Raw genomic sequence first — 15,873 nt, 5'->3', positions numbered from 1 at the left:
AAAACAACTGCGCAATTAGAGCGCGAAAATAGGCCCCTCCCACCATACACTCAAAGTCAGAGGGCCTTAAAAAACTATTCCTAGGAGTAAAATAACAGCCATGTGGAAAACTAGGCCCCAAACAAAGATTTATCACCTCAGTAAAAAAACGTTCTTTATATAAATGCAAACGTTTTACATACTAAGCCATAATAGAAAGTAATATGAAAATTACTTTTTAATGCAAGCATGATGCCAGTCGTTTATTAAATCACTGCAATCAGGCTTACCTTAACTATATCAGGCACTGTCAGCATTTTCTAGTTCTTATCATCCTCTAGAAAATAATATACTGAACATACCTCAGGGCAGTTAATTCTGCAGGCTGTTCTCCCAGCTGAAGTTTCCTCATACTCTTCAGTTATGTGTGAGAACAGCAGTGGACCTTAGTTACAACCTGCTAAGATCATCAAAAACATCAGGCAAATTCTTCTTCTAATTTCTGCCTGAGGTAAAAAAACAGTACAACGCCGGCACCATTTAAAAATAACAAACTTTTGATTGAAGATAAACTACACTAATTCACCACATCTCTCTAGCTACTTCCCTTGTCGAGAGCTGCAAGAGAATGACTGGAGGTGGCAGTCAGGGGAGGAGCTATATAGACAGCTCTGCTGTGGGTGATCCTCTTGCAGCTCCCTGTTGGGAAGGAGAATATCCCACAAGTAATGGATGAATCCGTGGACTGGATACACCTTACAAGAGAAATAACAGTTTGAATAATATCTCAAACCTCACTCTGCGATAGGAACCGGGACAATGACTCCAAAGGAGAACCAACCCCGAACCCACCTGAAATAGCTTCCCTCTCTGTCTGGAAGACAGGATCGAGAGAAGGAAAACTGCCCTGGAAGGCTGAGATTTGAAGCCTAGCTATGACCTCTAGGGCCCATAGATCCTGCCCGTCCCTGAATCAAGCGTCTGAAAAGAGTGAAGGTCAATCCCCAACGCGATCCAAGATAGTACCTGGAACTGGTCCCTCCTGCCAACCTAGGTTAGGCAGGCCTCTCCTCAGACTTATTCCATGACTGAGCTGGCTTCCAAAAACAATTGGATTGTTCAGGTTTAGCAGAGATCCGCTGGGCTTTAACCTCATTAAATGAAAAACAGAAAGAAACTTGTTCTCTCATTAAACGGTAAAACCGCAGAATAGAAAGATTAGATTTAGAAGTCATATCTGTCAGAGCGATTCAAAGCCTGAACAGAACAAACCTGAAGCCTTAGCTTTAGGGCTAGTAATTTGCAAAACTCTCAGATAAAAGAATTATAAGCTCCAAGGCCTTAATTCTTTCTCTAAAATATTGAGGGGTCATCACCTCGAATCGAGACAGAGAAGCTTCATAAGGAAGCCAGAAACTGACAATCTAAGTCGTCAGTACATAAATATCCCACGTGATGAAACATCTTCAGAAAAAGAGTTTTCTTTTATAACTAAGAGCTCTAAGAATAAACTATCCTTAAACGGAACAGTAAAACGAGAGGAAAATGCACAAAAAGTGATAGCCAAGTAGGGGTGGGCAACGACACAACCCCCCTATAGAGCCTGGAACTGGGAATCTTAAAAAAAAATAGACGAAAAGGAAATGGATCTCCATCCTCACCCGCCTAATCAAATTCGCCATCTGATTTAGAGTTCTGAGATTCAACAGGTAGATCAGTACTAGGAATCTCTAGGATTGTTAAAACTTCTCTTAGAAGCGAGCGCAGGCGTGCCTACTCTAAATATAAAGGTGAAATCCTTCTCCGCTGGAGCAGCAGGCTCTGACCCAGAAGGTCCGTACTCTGAAGCCTCAGAGAGAACCGCATCCCCATATGACTGATCGTATACAACCGTCATCTTACACGATGCTCCCTGGGCAGGAGTGCATGGGTTAACCCTTCGTTTGCGTGTAGCGGTACGAGGCAAAGTGGCTAAGGCCACAGACATCGCAAGACGAAACTGCACAGTATCGTCTGGTGGAAAAAGGCCCCATCCAAGTGGAGGATTAGTGGTGCAAGGGGAAGCTGCATGTGTAGGAGCAGATGACTGTAGGGGACACACCTCACGGGACAAAGAGTCCTCAGAGGCAGAAGGCTCAGTGGCATCTAACATCTCAACATTGGTTGATGAAAACACCCTGTTGCGGCATATGGAACATAATTGAGAGGGCAGGACTACCCGGGCCTCCTAACAATATACACATGAGCCTATGAGCCCAAAAAATCTCAATCATATTTGTTTATGTGATTTATGCTGCTTTATATGTGTAACGCCCCACTGTTCAACAATCCCCCTCAATGAGATATTAACCCTTGATTCCATAAAGTTAAAGGAGTCCCACTGGAACCCTGTCTTCTAGCGTTAACATATGTGTAAAAAATGAAACGATCTTATCGGAATCTATGCCGTGGAACAGAAACACGGCATAGTGTGACAGACTGTAGCATCGCTTCCGACATGAACTTGAGTGATGCAAAGCAGGCAGTGAAACTCGTCAACACTGATTGCTTAGGAGCTGTTAATATGAGTCTGGATAGTTTCGCAGAAAGACTCTCCCTGCATCTCCAGACTCTAACTTTCATCAATGCACTCACTGAGAGGCTGACCAGACTACTTAGAACTCCAGTCCCATATCGAAGGGTAGATACCCTTCCTAAGGAACTACTCTGAAATCTGCTGACACTTCTCTGCCAACCTCCTGTGATGAAAGGCAAAGAATGACTGGGGGATGAGGGAAGTGGGGGAGGTATTTGAGCCTTTGGCTGGGGTGTTTTTGGCTCCTCCTGGTGGCCAGGTTCAGTATTTCCCACAAGTAAGGAATGCAGCTGTGGACTCTCCCTGTATTAAGAAGGAAACTGTACATGGAACTTTCATAAGAAACAATCATAAATAGGTATAAGTATTTCAGACAGTGGTAGAGGTGAGAAATTAAATTCAAAAACACAAGTAATAATATCCCCTCCATATGATAGGGCCAGTGAATGGTATGGTCTCAGGAAAAAAAAATAAAAAAACCTTACCTGTGTATGAAGACTTAATAAGCAGATCTTTCCAGAATTGATAATTTGCCTCACAGAATCAACACTGGTGCCATATAGATTTTTCTCAAACTCTCCAAATTCAATGAACTTTCCAGAAGCATTATCTGATTCAAACATCTGCCGTGAAACAAAGTGATAATCTCTACCAGCCACTTCATTATCTCTCCTACCTCGAGATGTATCTAAAACACAAGAGTTGGAAGGCAGAAAAAAGCATAATAATGACTCTACGATGTACACAGATACAATGTTTTCATATAAGGTGCAGAGACTAATGAGCAGCGCCATTTCTGGCTATAAAAGTTTATGAAATAATTTTGATGACTAATGTAAAAAGGGATATAATATTGCCTTGTTAATAGGGCTATAATGAGAAGAAACATATCTGCACACACTACAGAGCGCACACTATATAATTATTACTTAAAGACTGTGTTCTGAGGGAAGAATGTATTGCAAAAGTATTGGTATATTTTTATTTAGCAGCAACGCAAATGTAGTAAACTAGTTCTAAATAAATCTTGCAGGTTACCTTATATGCCTAACTCTGACTTAAAGGGACATAATACTCATATGATAAACCGCTTGAAAGTGGAGTAGCATAACTATAAAAAAGCTGACATGAAAATATTGCATGAACATCTCTATTAAAAAGGGAAGATATTTTACCGCAAATTTTCTTCAGCTCAACAGAGTAAGTGCTCTGTGAACAGTTAGAGCTGCTCTGAATCTGCAAGTTGAAAAAAAAAAACAAAAAAAACACAATAGGCAATCAGCATCAGCAGTGCTGAGGTCTTGCATAGCTTTATTGTGATCTCATGAGATTTCACAGTAAAATTCCTTAAAATGAATAGGAAAATAACATGACTGTGCCTGCACATGCCAGATGCACACTCCCTTGAAAGTCCTGAGACTAGCATTCTTTACAGTGGGGTGTAAAAACAATATTGAAGTAAATATCTACCTTTTTTACATAGAGATTTTAAGGTGATATTTTCTAGTCGGCTTTTTACAGCTATGCTGCATCACATGCTTTAACATTTGGATATCATGCCCCTTTAAGTAATGTGAAGTCCTTTACTTGAGAATCTTAAAATTTAGAAAGAATAATACACAACTACACAGTTAAGTGCTATGAGAACTACAGTCTAAATGTAGATAGCATTCTAAGATGTTTATGTTATGAGACGGAAGATCTAAAACAATTAAGTACACAAATATCTTTTGGTTGATATATCCACATACAGTGTTTAAGTGTAAAATTAGTTTCAAACTGTAGTAGTTTCCAAAAAACTTCATATTCCAGCTATTTAAAAGTTCCATTGACGAACCACTCTAAAAAGATGTATTAAGGTCATATCCTATTTGAATATGCACAGACTATAAAAGCAATCAAACTAATCAAAATAGCAGGATTCAAAATAAAATGTTTTTAAGCATTTAAAACTATTTGTTTTGCAGGGTTTGCCTATCTAGAGCAGCCAAAGGGTTACATTTCCTTTTAAACCAACTTTATTTTATCCGGCCTTCTTTCCAGTGGCGTCAGGAGCCAGATGTAAATTAAATTTAAATGATCTCTGTGTAGCTTTTAAGACGATTAGGTAAACTGCAACATATAAGAAAAATGCACTTCTGCCTTTCTGAGGCAGCGATAAGAGAAGAATGTTCCGAAGAAAACAAAAAAAAAGATATTCTAGTAAATTTGTATTTCTTAAAGAGTCAGCGATTTAAATAAATTGCTATACGATCTCTATTGTTATATCAGTGTAAGGGATTCTTGTGTTGGCACTTCATGTCATTTACCCAACTTAACTATTCAATAAGTGGATAAAACCAACTTTACTTATTGTATGGGCATAATGATTAACCAATATAGAATTATATGAAATACCTCACTGTTCCAAATATGCTATTACAGCTATGAATATTTCAGAGAAGATTTGTATTTAAAACCAAAAAAAGAAAAATGTTGGAGCGCTAATTCCATATAGGGTACATTATCCTAAACCCTGTGAATGGTGGTAGAGAGATTTTGGACATGCAACAAATTAGTAATGAACATGGGGATCATCAATATCTAATGAAATAAAACCTTTGGGGAGACTAATGGAAAGCTGAAATAACTACATACTATGATAAAAAGCTTTGAGAACTATAGGCTCTAAAGCTAAGTAGGAGTTATTTTAATTGGCATCAGATGTTACTTGTGATCATTAGAATTTCCAGAAGTAGTATACCTGGCATCTAGTGGCAGTATTTTTCTATACAGACTACTCGTGGATACCTGCTTATGGCAATATACCAGGTTAAACTCCACTGTAAGCAACACTGGGGCAAGCAGTAAACCTAAAGTGGGTAACTATAAATCCGAACTGTGGCTTTCTTAAAATATAAAAGCCAAGAGCAGGGGAACAGTACATTTGTTGCACAATCGAAGCAGAAAAATAGGGAAGTGGGAGGTTCTGCTTTCTGGCTACTTGGCCTTACGCTGGAACACCCAGGCAGATTGGCTCTCTGAGGGTCAGCATCAGAGCAGATTTAGCCTTTTTTAGAGCAGAAGTCAGAAACCTTGGTCCCTCAGATGTTTTGGAACTACATTTCCCATAATGCTCAGACAGCCTAAAGAGTGTCTTAGCATCATGGGAAATGTAGTTCCAAAACATATGGGGGGCCCAATGTTGCCGACTCCTGTTATAGACCCTGCAAGAAAACACTAAGCTCTGATACCAGGTTCTATAAATTGAAAATCCATGAGGGTACACACTATTATTGACTGTTCTTTTCTATTCAACACAATCAACAAAGGAACAACATTTAACAGATTTTGATGGCAGACAAGAACAAAAAGGGTCATTGAGCCTGCACAAACGTTTTCTTCTCTTTATGATTCATCATATCATTTTATCCCTCATCACTCATACAAAATGGACCAGGGTAATTTAAAACAACTTTAAAACTGCATAACTGATTGACTTCTTATGTTTGTAATTGTAAATTTATATTACACTGTGCCTTTAACATAGAAGTATTTAAATACACCAAAGTAATCTATATGAATACAATTAAGATAGTTTACTATGTGGATTGGCTCAAAAGAATAAAGCATTAAATTAAAAAGTGATTAAATGATTTTCATCTAAAATATATTTAGTTTCAGGGTCAAATATAGATATGCAAATTTCCCTCTAATTAGAGATGCTGCTCTCAGAAGTGCATAACTGCTTATCACTACATCAGAAACATGCAAGCACAGCCTGTGTTATACACAGAATATTCTAAATCCCTGATCAAAGAACATAAACTCACGTGGTACTGCAGCTGCAAATCTGTCAGGCTCGCTGTTCATTAACCTAAGCCGCAGCTCATTTTGGCCGCAGTTTTGGGGTCCGATAAGAACAATAGGACGTTTTCTATTTGCTGGCTGGTGGTAAAGTGACATCTCTTCATATGTCAAAATTTCTTCATTATCATAATCTCAAGAGAAAAAAGGGAATATTTAATTAAAACAATGTATTACAAACATAACACATATGCTTAAAAATTAGTCTGTTATTGCTATAAATGTTATTAATATAAGATAGGTTTGAACAATGGGCAAAAACAGGATTTTTTTACAAACTAATGTGAAAATTAAACTTCATGATTCAGTCAGAACATGTCATTTTAATAGACTTTACAATTTACTTTAATCATCAAATGTGATACATTCTCTTGGTATCCTTTGCAGAAGAATAAAACTCAGGAGTAGAAACCATTGCTGGGAACTAGCTGAACTTATCTGGCGAGTCAATGACAAGATGCATATATGTGCACCATCTAGCTCCTTGTAGTGAATTGCTGCTCCTGAGCATACCTAATTATATTTCAACAAGAGACACCAAGAGAAGGGAGCATTTTTTTAAATATTTGAATAGACAAACATAGGAAAGTTGTTTAAAATTGCATGCTCTATTAAAGGTGTTTCATTATGTCACCAATTTTAACAAATGGAGGAGGAGAAGATACTAAAAAATTTGATTAATGGGAGATAGACAAACTGCTCAACAGAAAATCGCTCCTCATCTTGTCAACTTGGTTAACTTAAAGGGACAGTCAAGCCAATATTAAATTTTCATGATTAAGTTAGGGCATGAAATTTTAAAACAACTTTCCAATTTACTTTTATCATCAAATGTGCTTTGCTCTCTTGGTAGTTTTGTTGAAAGATAAATCTAGGTAGGCTCAAACTGATTACTAAGCCATTCCTCTTATCTCAGTACATTTTGACAGTTGTTCACACTTAGACAGTGTTAGTTGATGTGTGTCATATAGATAACATTGTGGTCACTACCATAGAATTATTTACGAGTTAGTAGTGACTGGCTAAAATCCAAGTCTGCAGAGGCTTGGAAAGGTAATCACAAAGATAAAAAGTGTATTAAAATAACAGTGTTGGTTATGCAAAACTGGGGAATGGGTAATAAAGGGATCTATCTTTTTAAAACAAACAAAACTTTTCAAGACCCTTTAACTGTAAGGGTGGACCAAAACTGAAAGATATTATCCTCCACATAAGGGACTGTTGAACCTCTGTATAAATGAAAGACAAATAAATATCAAGGCACTCATATCGACATCATTTACAAAGGAATGCACAACCTGTAAGGCTAATATAAAGAAAGACAAGGAACCAAAAGAATTGAAATCTTACTCTCTAAGCAAGCAGAAACTCAACACCCATCAATAAGGACTTGTTGGAACGACTATCCTCATATAGAATTAAATAAATGCTTTTTGGCTTATTCCAATTCTTAAAAAAAAATTAAAAAAAATTACCATCATTTTTGTTAGCATTGTATAATATTTTTTTCCTTTTCTTTTTATTCTTTTTTGCACACCATAGTTTGCCTGTAAAATAAAAAGTAAAAGCATAAAAATGTGCTAGCTTCAGAACAAATGGTGATTTAGAATTGAGTCTATGTACTAAAAGGTGGGGCTAAGTTATATAGAATAGCATCTTAAATTTAATAAAATAAGAAATGAAATATTTAAAATGGAGGAATGCAAAATATGCTAAATTCTGTATAACTAATCTAAGTAATTAAAGGCACAGTCTAGTCAAAAAGTTAGTATACACAATTTTTTTTAAATTATGATTCCAATTGCTATTTTGCTTCTAAGAAATCATTTGACATTTTTACGATTATCCTAACTCGCAAATGAAAAGTTTTGAATGACATAGGTCAGAGATTGAACAGGATCTGTTTTTTTAAACCAGCTAAAAGGCTCGATAACTAGATGAGAAATAGTTAATTTTACTGAGTCTTTGCTTTTATTATTAAACACAAACGGCAATGTACTCAAACCCCATGCTAGTAATCAGTAAGAAAATGAAGGGATGACTTTTCATGGGATACTGAGGTATGGGGCTGATAAAGGAATTCCAGGGACAAAGCCTTGTGAACAGGTATGGGTATATAGCTGACGGAACAAGCTGCAGGGCCAGGGCCTAATGTGTGTGGGGTGACATACCACACTATTCATCTTTAGACCTGAATTTCCATCATAATACATCACTAAAATAAAATATATTACAATACATTCCTTAAATACTTATTTCCCCCCCACCAATTATCTAAAATGAGTCTGGCACACCGGGTCACTGGCACTGTTTGCGTATCTGTATTACCTGGCTTCAGCAGAGTGGGATCATTCTGAAGCTCTCTAATTCTTGCTGAAGATGACAGATTATATCATGAATAAGAGATTGCCTTGCAACTACCACAGTATGATAACTTTTGAAATTGGAATATTAAAACTATGTGGTTTCCTCAGATTTCCATCTAATATATATTCAGATATTTCTAACTGACCTGATTTCTCTGGCTCTTTATCCTCTTCAATTGTCTGCTTCATTGCTTCTCTCTGCTGCTGGAAACTTTTTCCTTTGGAGAAAAAAATAAAAATTATTATTAATGGGAGTAAATTTGCAAGACAAAAATAAAAAAAGATAGTAATAAGGAGGTTTAAGCTACAAATGACATCCATCCTACACCCATCAAAGATGCATTACATTATTACACAAGCCAAAGAAACCTCTAGATATAACCATGAAAGAACAAGATTTTATCCCGCCTATAGATCAATAAGATGATAACCAGTAGTAATATGTTACCTGGTACAAGTCCTGCTAAAGGCTGATTATCTTCATCCCCATCTCTATAGGCCTGCCACCAGTTAGGGTCATCCTGACTAATTACATGTAGAATGTCACCCTTCTGGAAAGAGAGGCCCAACTCTCTGCATGGGACATATGGGTCATCAGAGGGATCATAGTCAAAATGCGCTTTTACATGAACCTAAGAAATACACAAAAAGAGTCACATACATTACATTGTGTGAAAAACATAATTGATGTAAGAACTTACCTGATAAATTCATTTCTTTCATATTGGCAAGAGTCCATGAGCTAGTGACGTATGGGATATACAATCCTACCAGGAGGGGTAAAGTTTCCCAAACCTCAAAATGCCTATAAATACACCCCTCACCACACCCACAATTCAGTTTAACGAATAGCCAAGTAGTGGGGTGATAAAGAAAGGAGTAAAAAGCATAAAAAAGGAACTGGAAATATAATTGTGCTTTATACAAAAAAACAACCACCATAAAAAGGGTGGGTCTCATGGACTCTTGCCAATATGAAAGAAATTAATTTATCAGGTAAGTTCTTACATAAATTATGTTTTCTTTCAAGTAATTGGCAAGAGTCCATGAGCTAGTGGCGTATGGGATAGTAATACCCAATATGTGGTACTCCACAGAAGAGTCACTAGAGGGGGAGGGATAAAAATAAAAACAGCTATTTTACTCTAAAAAAAATTAAATCCACATACAAAAAAATAAGTTTTTCTCATAATTGAAAAGCAAAAACTTAAACATAAGCAGATGAATCAAACTGAAACAGCTGCCTGAAGAACTTTTCTACCAAAAACTGCTTCCGAAGAGGCAAATACATCAAAACGGTAGAATTTAGTAAAGGTTTGCAAAGAAGACCAAGTTGCTGCTTTGCAAATTTGATCAACTGAAGCTTCATTCTTAAAAGCCCACAAAGTGGAGACTGATCTAGTAGAATGAGCTGTGATTCTCTGAGGCGGAGCCTGACCCAAATAAGCCTGATGAATCAAAAGCTTTAACCAAAATGCCAAGGACCTTTCCTAGAACCAGAAAAGACAACAAATAGACTAGAAGTCTTCCTGAAGTTTAGTAGCTTCAACATAATATTTCAAAGCTCTTACAACATCCAGAGAATGTAAGGATTTCTCCAAAGAATTCTTAGGATCTGGACAAAAAGAAGCAGGTAAAAATTTAAATGAAGTCCGCAAAACTGCTTTATCCTGATGGAAAATCAGACAAGGAGACTCACAAGAACGAGCAGATAATTTGGAAACTCTTCGAGCAGAAGAGATAGCCAAAAGGAACAACACTTTCCAAAAAAGTAATTTAATATCCAAAGAATGCATAGGCTCAAAAGGAGGAGCCTGTAAAGCCTTCAAAACCAAATTAGGACTCTAAGAAGGAGAGATTGATTTAAAGGGACAGAATTTTTTTTGTTTTAAAAGATAATCCCTTTATTACCCATTCCCCAGTTTTGCATAAACAACAGTTATATTTATATACTATTTACCTCTGTGATTATCTTGTATCTAAGCCTCTGCAAACTGCCCCTTTATTTCAGTTGACTTGCAGTTTAGCCAATCAGTGCTGGCTCCCAGATAACTTCACGAGCATGAGCACGGTGTTATCTATATGAAACACATGAACTAATACCCTCTAGTGGTGAAAAACTGTTAAAATGCATTCTGAAAAGAGGTGGCCTTCAAGGTCTAAGAAATTAGCATATGAACCTCCTAGGTTAAGCTTTCAACTAAGAATACCAAGAGAACAAAGCAAAATTGGTGATAAAAGTATATTGGAAAATTGTTTAAAATTACATGCCCTATCTGAATCATGAAAGTTTATTTTGAACTAGACTGTCCCTTTAATGACAGGCTTGATACAGACCAAAGCCTGTACAAAAAAGTAAATATCAGGAAGCTTAGCAATCTTTCTGTGAAATAAAACAGAAAGAGCAGATTTGTCCCTTCAAGGAACTTGCAGACAAACCTTTATCCAAACCATCCTGAAGAAACTGTAAAATTCTAGGAATTCTAAAAGAATGCCAAGAGAATTTATGAGAAGAACACCATGAAATATAAGTCTTCCAAACTCGATAATAAATCTTCCTAGAAACAGATTTACGAGCCTGTAACATAGTATCAATCACCGAGTCAGAGAAACCTCTATGACTAAGCACTAGGCGTTCAATTACCATACTTTTAAATTTAATGTTTTGAGATCCTGATGGAAAAACGGACCTTGAGACAGAAGGTCTGGTCTAAAAGGAAGTGGGCCAAGGTTGATCGCGTCCGATGCTGCAGTCATGAGACCTAAAACTTCTATGCACATAGCCACTGAAGGGAATGATTGAGACTGAAGGTTTCGAGAAGCTGAAACCAATTTCATTTGTCTCTTGTCTGTCAGAGACAGAGTCATGGACACTGAATCTATCTGGAAACTTTAAAAGGTGACCCTTGTCTGAGGAATCAAGGAATTTTTCGGTAAACTGATCCTCCAACCATGTCTTTGAAGAAACAACATTAGTTGATTTGTGTGAGATTCGGCAGAATGTAAAGACTGAGCTAATACCAAGATATCGTCCAAATAAGGAAACACCGCAATACCCTGTTCTCTGATTACAGAGAGTAGGGCACAGAGAACCTTCGAAAAAATTCTTGGAGCTGTCGCTAGGCCAAATGAAAGAGCGACAAATTGGTAATGCTTGTCTAGAAAAGAGAGCGTCAGAAATCGATAGTGGTCTGGATGAATAGGAATATGAAGATATGCATCCTGTAAGTCTATCGTGGACATATAATGACCTTGCTGAACAAAAGGCAGAATAGTCCTTAGTCACCATTTTGAAAGTTGGCACTCTTACAAAATGATTCAAAATTTTCAGATCTAGAACTGGCCTGAATGAATTTTCTTTCTTTGGGACAATGAATAGATTTGAATAAAACCCCAGACCCTGTTCCTGAAAAGGAACTGGTATGATTACCCCTGAAAGCTCTAGATCTGAAACACACTTCAGAAAAGCCAAAGCCTTCACTGAATTTGCTGGAACGTGCGAGAAAAAATCTTCACAGGAGGTCTTACTCTGAATCCTATTCGATACCCTTGAGAGACAATACTCTGAATCCACTGATTTTGGACAGAATCTACCCAAATGTTTTGAATTTTTTTTAATCTGCCCTCCACCAGCTGAGCTGGAATGAGGGCCGCACCTTCATGCAGACTTGGGGGCTGGCTTTGGTTTCTTAAAAGGCTTGGATTTATTCCAACTTGAAGGTGGTTTCCAATTGGAACCAGATTCTTTGGGGGAAGGATTGGCTTTCTGTTCCTTATTCTGTCGAAAAGAACGAAAACTATTAGAAGCTTTAGATTTACCCTTAGATCTTTTATCCTGAGGCAAAAAAACTCCCTTCCCCCAGTGACAGTTGAATTAATTAAATCCAACTGAGAACTAAATAAATTGTTACCTTGGAAAGAAAGATAGTAATCTAGACTTAGATACCATGCCAGCAGTCCAATATTTGAGCCACAAAGCTCTTCTAGCTAAAATAGCTAAAGACATAGATTTTACATCAATTTTGATTATATCAAAAATAGCATCACAGATAAAATGATTAGCATGTTGAAGCAAGCGAACAATGCTAGACAAATCAGGATCTGTTTCCTGTTGCGCTAAGCTTTCCAACCAAAAAGTTGATGCAGCTGCAACATCAGCCATATATATAGCAGGCTTAAGAATATAGCCAGAAAATAAATAAGCTTTCCTTAGATAAGATTCAAGTTTCCTATCTAAAGGATCCTTAAAAGAAGTACTATCTTCCATAGGAATAGTAGTACGTTTGGCAAGAGTAGAAATAGCCCCATCAACTTTGGGGATTTTTCACCAAAACTCCAATCTAGCTGCTGGCAAAGGATACAACTTTTAAACCTAGAAGAATGAATAAAAGAAGTACCAGGCCTATCCTATTTTTTTTAACTCATATCAGAAATAGCATCAGGAACTGGAAAAACCTCTGGAGTAACCACAGGTGGTTTATAAACAGAATTTAAACGTTTATTAGTTTTAGTAACAAGAGGACTAGATTCCTCAATATCCAAAGTAATCAACACCTCTTTTAACAAGGAACGTATATACTCCATCTTAAAGAAATAAGTAGATTTGTCAGTGTCAATATCTGAGGTAGGATCTTCTGAATCAGATAGATCCTCATCAGAGGAGGATAATTCAGTATGTTGTTGGTCATTTGAAAATTCATCAACTTTATGAGAAGTTTTAAAAAGACATTTTACGTTTATTAGAAGGCGGAATAGCAGACAAAGCCTTCTGAATCGCATCAGCAACAAAATCTTTTATATTAACAGGGATATCATGTACAATAGATGTTGAAGGAACAACAGGCATTGTACTAGTACTGATCGATACATTATCTGCATGTAAAAGCTTATCATGACAACTGTTACATACTACAGATGAAGAAATAATCTCCACTAGCTTACAACAGATACAATTTGCTTTGGTAGAACTGTTATCAGGCAGCAGGATTCCAACAGTTGTTTCTGAGACAGGACCAGATTGAGACATCTTGCAAATGTAAGAGAAAAAAACAACATATAAAGCAAAATGATCAATTTCCTTATATGGCAGTTTCAGGAATGGGAAAAAAATGCAAACAGCATAGCCCTCTGAGCATAAAAAAAGGCAAGAGGCATATAGGAAGTGGTGTTTAAATAACTAAATTATTTGGCGCGAAGTATGACGCACAGCGCAAAATAATTTTCTTTGCCGCTAACAACATCCGGAAATGACAACTTGCGTCATAGCAGACGCAACCTTGTGCAAGGAAACCTGGCGTCAACTAAGACGCCGGAAATGACGAATTTGCGTCACCGAACGTACCTTTCGCGCCAAAAATATTCTTGAGCCAAAAAGGACGCTATAAAAAAAAAAATCAGCATTTTGCGACCTCGCAAACCTTATTTTGCCCGTGAAATTTAATAGAAAAAAAAGTAAATTTAAAGAAAAGACTACACCCCAGGTAAGAACTTCCTAAATATGTTTCCCAGTTTTGAAACTGATAGTCTGCAAAAGGAAATGTACATAAACCTTACTCATGGCAAATATTAAGTACAATGCATATATTAAAAACTTTATATTAATACATAAAGTGCCAAACCATAGCTGAGAGTGTCTTAAGTAATGAAAACATACTTACCGAAAGACACCCATCCACATATAGCAGATAGCCAAACCAGTACTGAAAATGTATCAGTAGATGTAATGGAATATGAGAGTATATTGTCGATTTGAAAAGGGAGGCAGGAGATGAATCTCTACGACCGGTAAAAGAAAACCTATGAAAAGATTTCCTGTGAGGAAAACCATAGAATCAATAGGTGATACTCCCTTCACATCCCTCTGACAAACACTGTACTCTGAGAGGAAACGGACTTCAAAATGCTGAGACGCGCATATCACAGAAGAAAATCAAGCACAAACATACTTTACCACCTACATAGGGAGGCAAAGTTTGTAAAACTGAATTGTGGGTGTGGTGATGGGTATTTACAGGCATTTTGAAGGTTGGGAAACTTTGCTCCTCCTGGTAGGATTGTATATCCCATACGTCACTAGCTCATGGACACTTGCCAATTACATGAAATAAATAGGATTTTGTACTTACAATAAAATCCCTTAACTCATGTTCATTGTTACAGCACATGGAGCATATATTTCTTGGGTTCATATCCAGCCACCCCTTGGAGAATGCAGAAACATCAAACAAACTGTTTAACATAGTATCTTATCCTAGACTTACCCTACTTGTAAAGGAAGAGGACAGGTTGAAGCAAAGAAAACCCCCCAGCAATAAACAAGGAATGGTGGCTCTTTATGTATTGTCAATCAAATCTTAAAGGGTTTTAAATAGTTCTAAAAGGTTAATGGTTTGAAAGTACTAAAATACAATTTTCTTTCTAGTTTATCCTCACACATGAACCAGGGGCACTTTCTTGACAATTGTATCCATACCATATCAGTGACAAATCACCATATGGGTATTTGTATATAACTCCTAGGGGGAAAATTAGCAACCAATAACTGGAAAATTCTATCAAAAGTCTCAGCAGAAATCATGTTGGAGCATACAAAGTCAACCAAGTGTACTCTTCATTCAATTGCTCGAAAAATGCCTCATAGCAAGATGCTCACAAGTTTCTTTAGTGAGAACATAGAAAATGAATTTCCACCTCTGGGTGTATAATAATGTTAAGAGACATATGTTTGAAATAATTAGATGACTAGAAACAAGGACATAACAGGCATGACAAATCTAAGCAGAGAAAACATACATGAGTCAAGAGATATGCATGCAGGGAAAGACAGGTGAATGAACAAAGCCTGGGAACCAAGGTATTCAAGGCTACAATTGGGCAAAGAGATTTTCTTCAAAGGTCACGTGAGATTTTTTTTAGGTTAGACATTATGAGCCTTGCCAAAGAACTCGGAGTTTAGAAAAAAAAGAAAAGATGAAAATAGTAGTCTATCCCCAAAATAAAGCTTATATTCCATTCTGCACAGGTCAAGGTACTGGAGAATTCCCACAATGCAGCACTACCGCATATGCCTTCATCAATGATATATATGACATTGCCTGATTGCACCAG

General features: G+C 37.0%; 1 protein-coding gene across 1 annotated transcript in view; it reads right to left on the bottom strand.

Moving 5' to 3' along the window:
* The window catches only part of PALS1 (protein associated with LIN7 1, MAGUK p55 family member), a 304,998-nt gene that overhangs the window by 35,522 nt on the left and 253,603 nt on the right, over positions 1-15,873 (bottom strand). Inside the window, exons 8-12 of the mRNA XM_053697684.1 lie at positions 9,215-9,398; positions 8,913-8,984; positions 7,876-7,947; positions 6,367-6,534; positions 3,040-3,242 (exon numbers count right to left, since the gene is read on the bottom strand). Coding sequence (XP_053553659.1) covers positions 3,040-3,242; positions 6,367-6,534; positions 7,876-7,947; positions 8,913-8,984; positions 9,215-9,398 — 699 coding nt within the window. The remainder of the gene's footprint in view (positions 1-3,039; positions 3,243-6,366; positions 6,535-7,875; positions 7,948-8,912; positions 8,985-9,214; positions 9,399-15,873) is intronic.

The sequence above is a fragment of the Bombina bombina genome, chromosome 1, assembly GCF_027579735.1.
Source record: "Bombina bombina isolate aBomBom1 chromosome 1, aBomBom1.pri, whole genome shotgun sequence".
In the NCBI taxonomy this organism is placed as follows: Eukaryota; Metazoa; Chordata; class Amphibia; order Anura; family Bombinatoridae; genus Bombina; species Bombina bombina.
The sequence above is the reverse complement of the archived record's forward strand: the minus strand, read 5'-3'. Positions and strand labels throughout refer to the sequence as shown.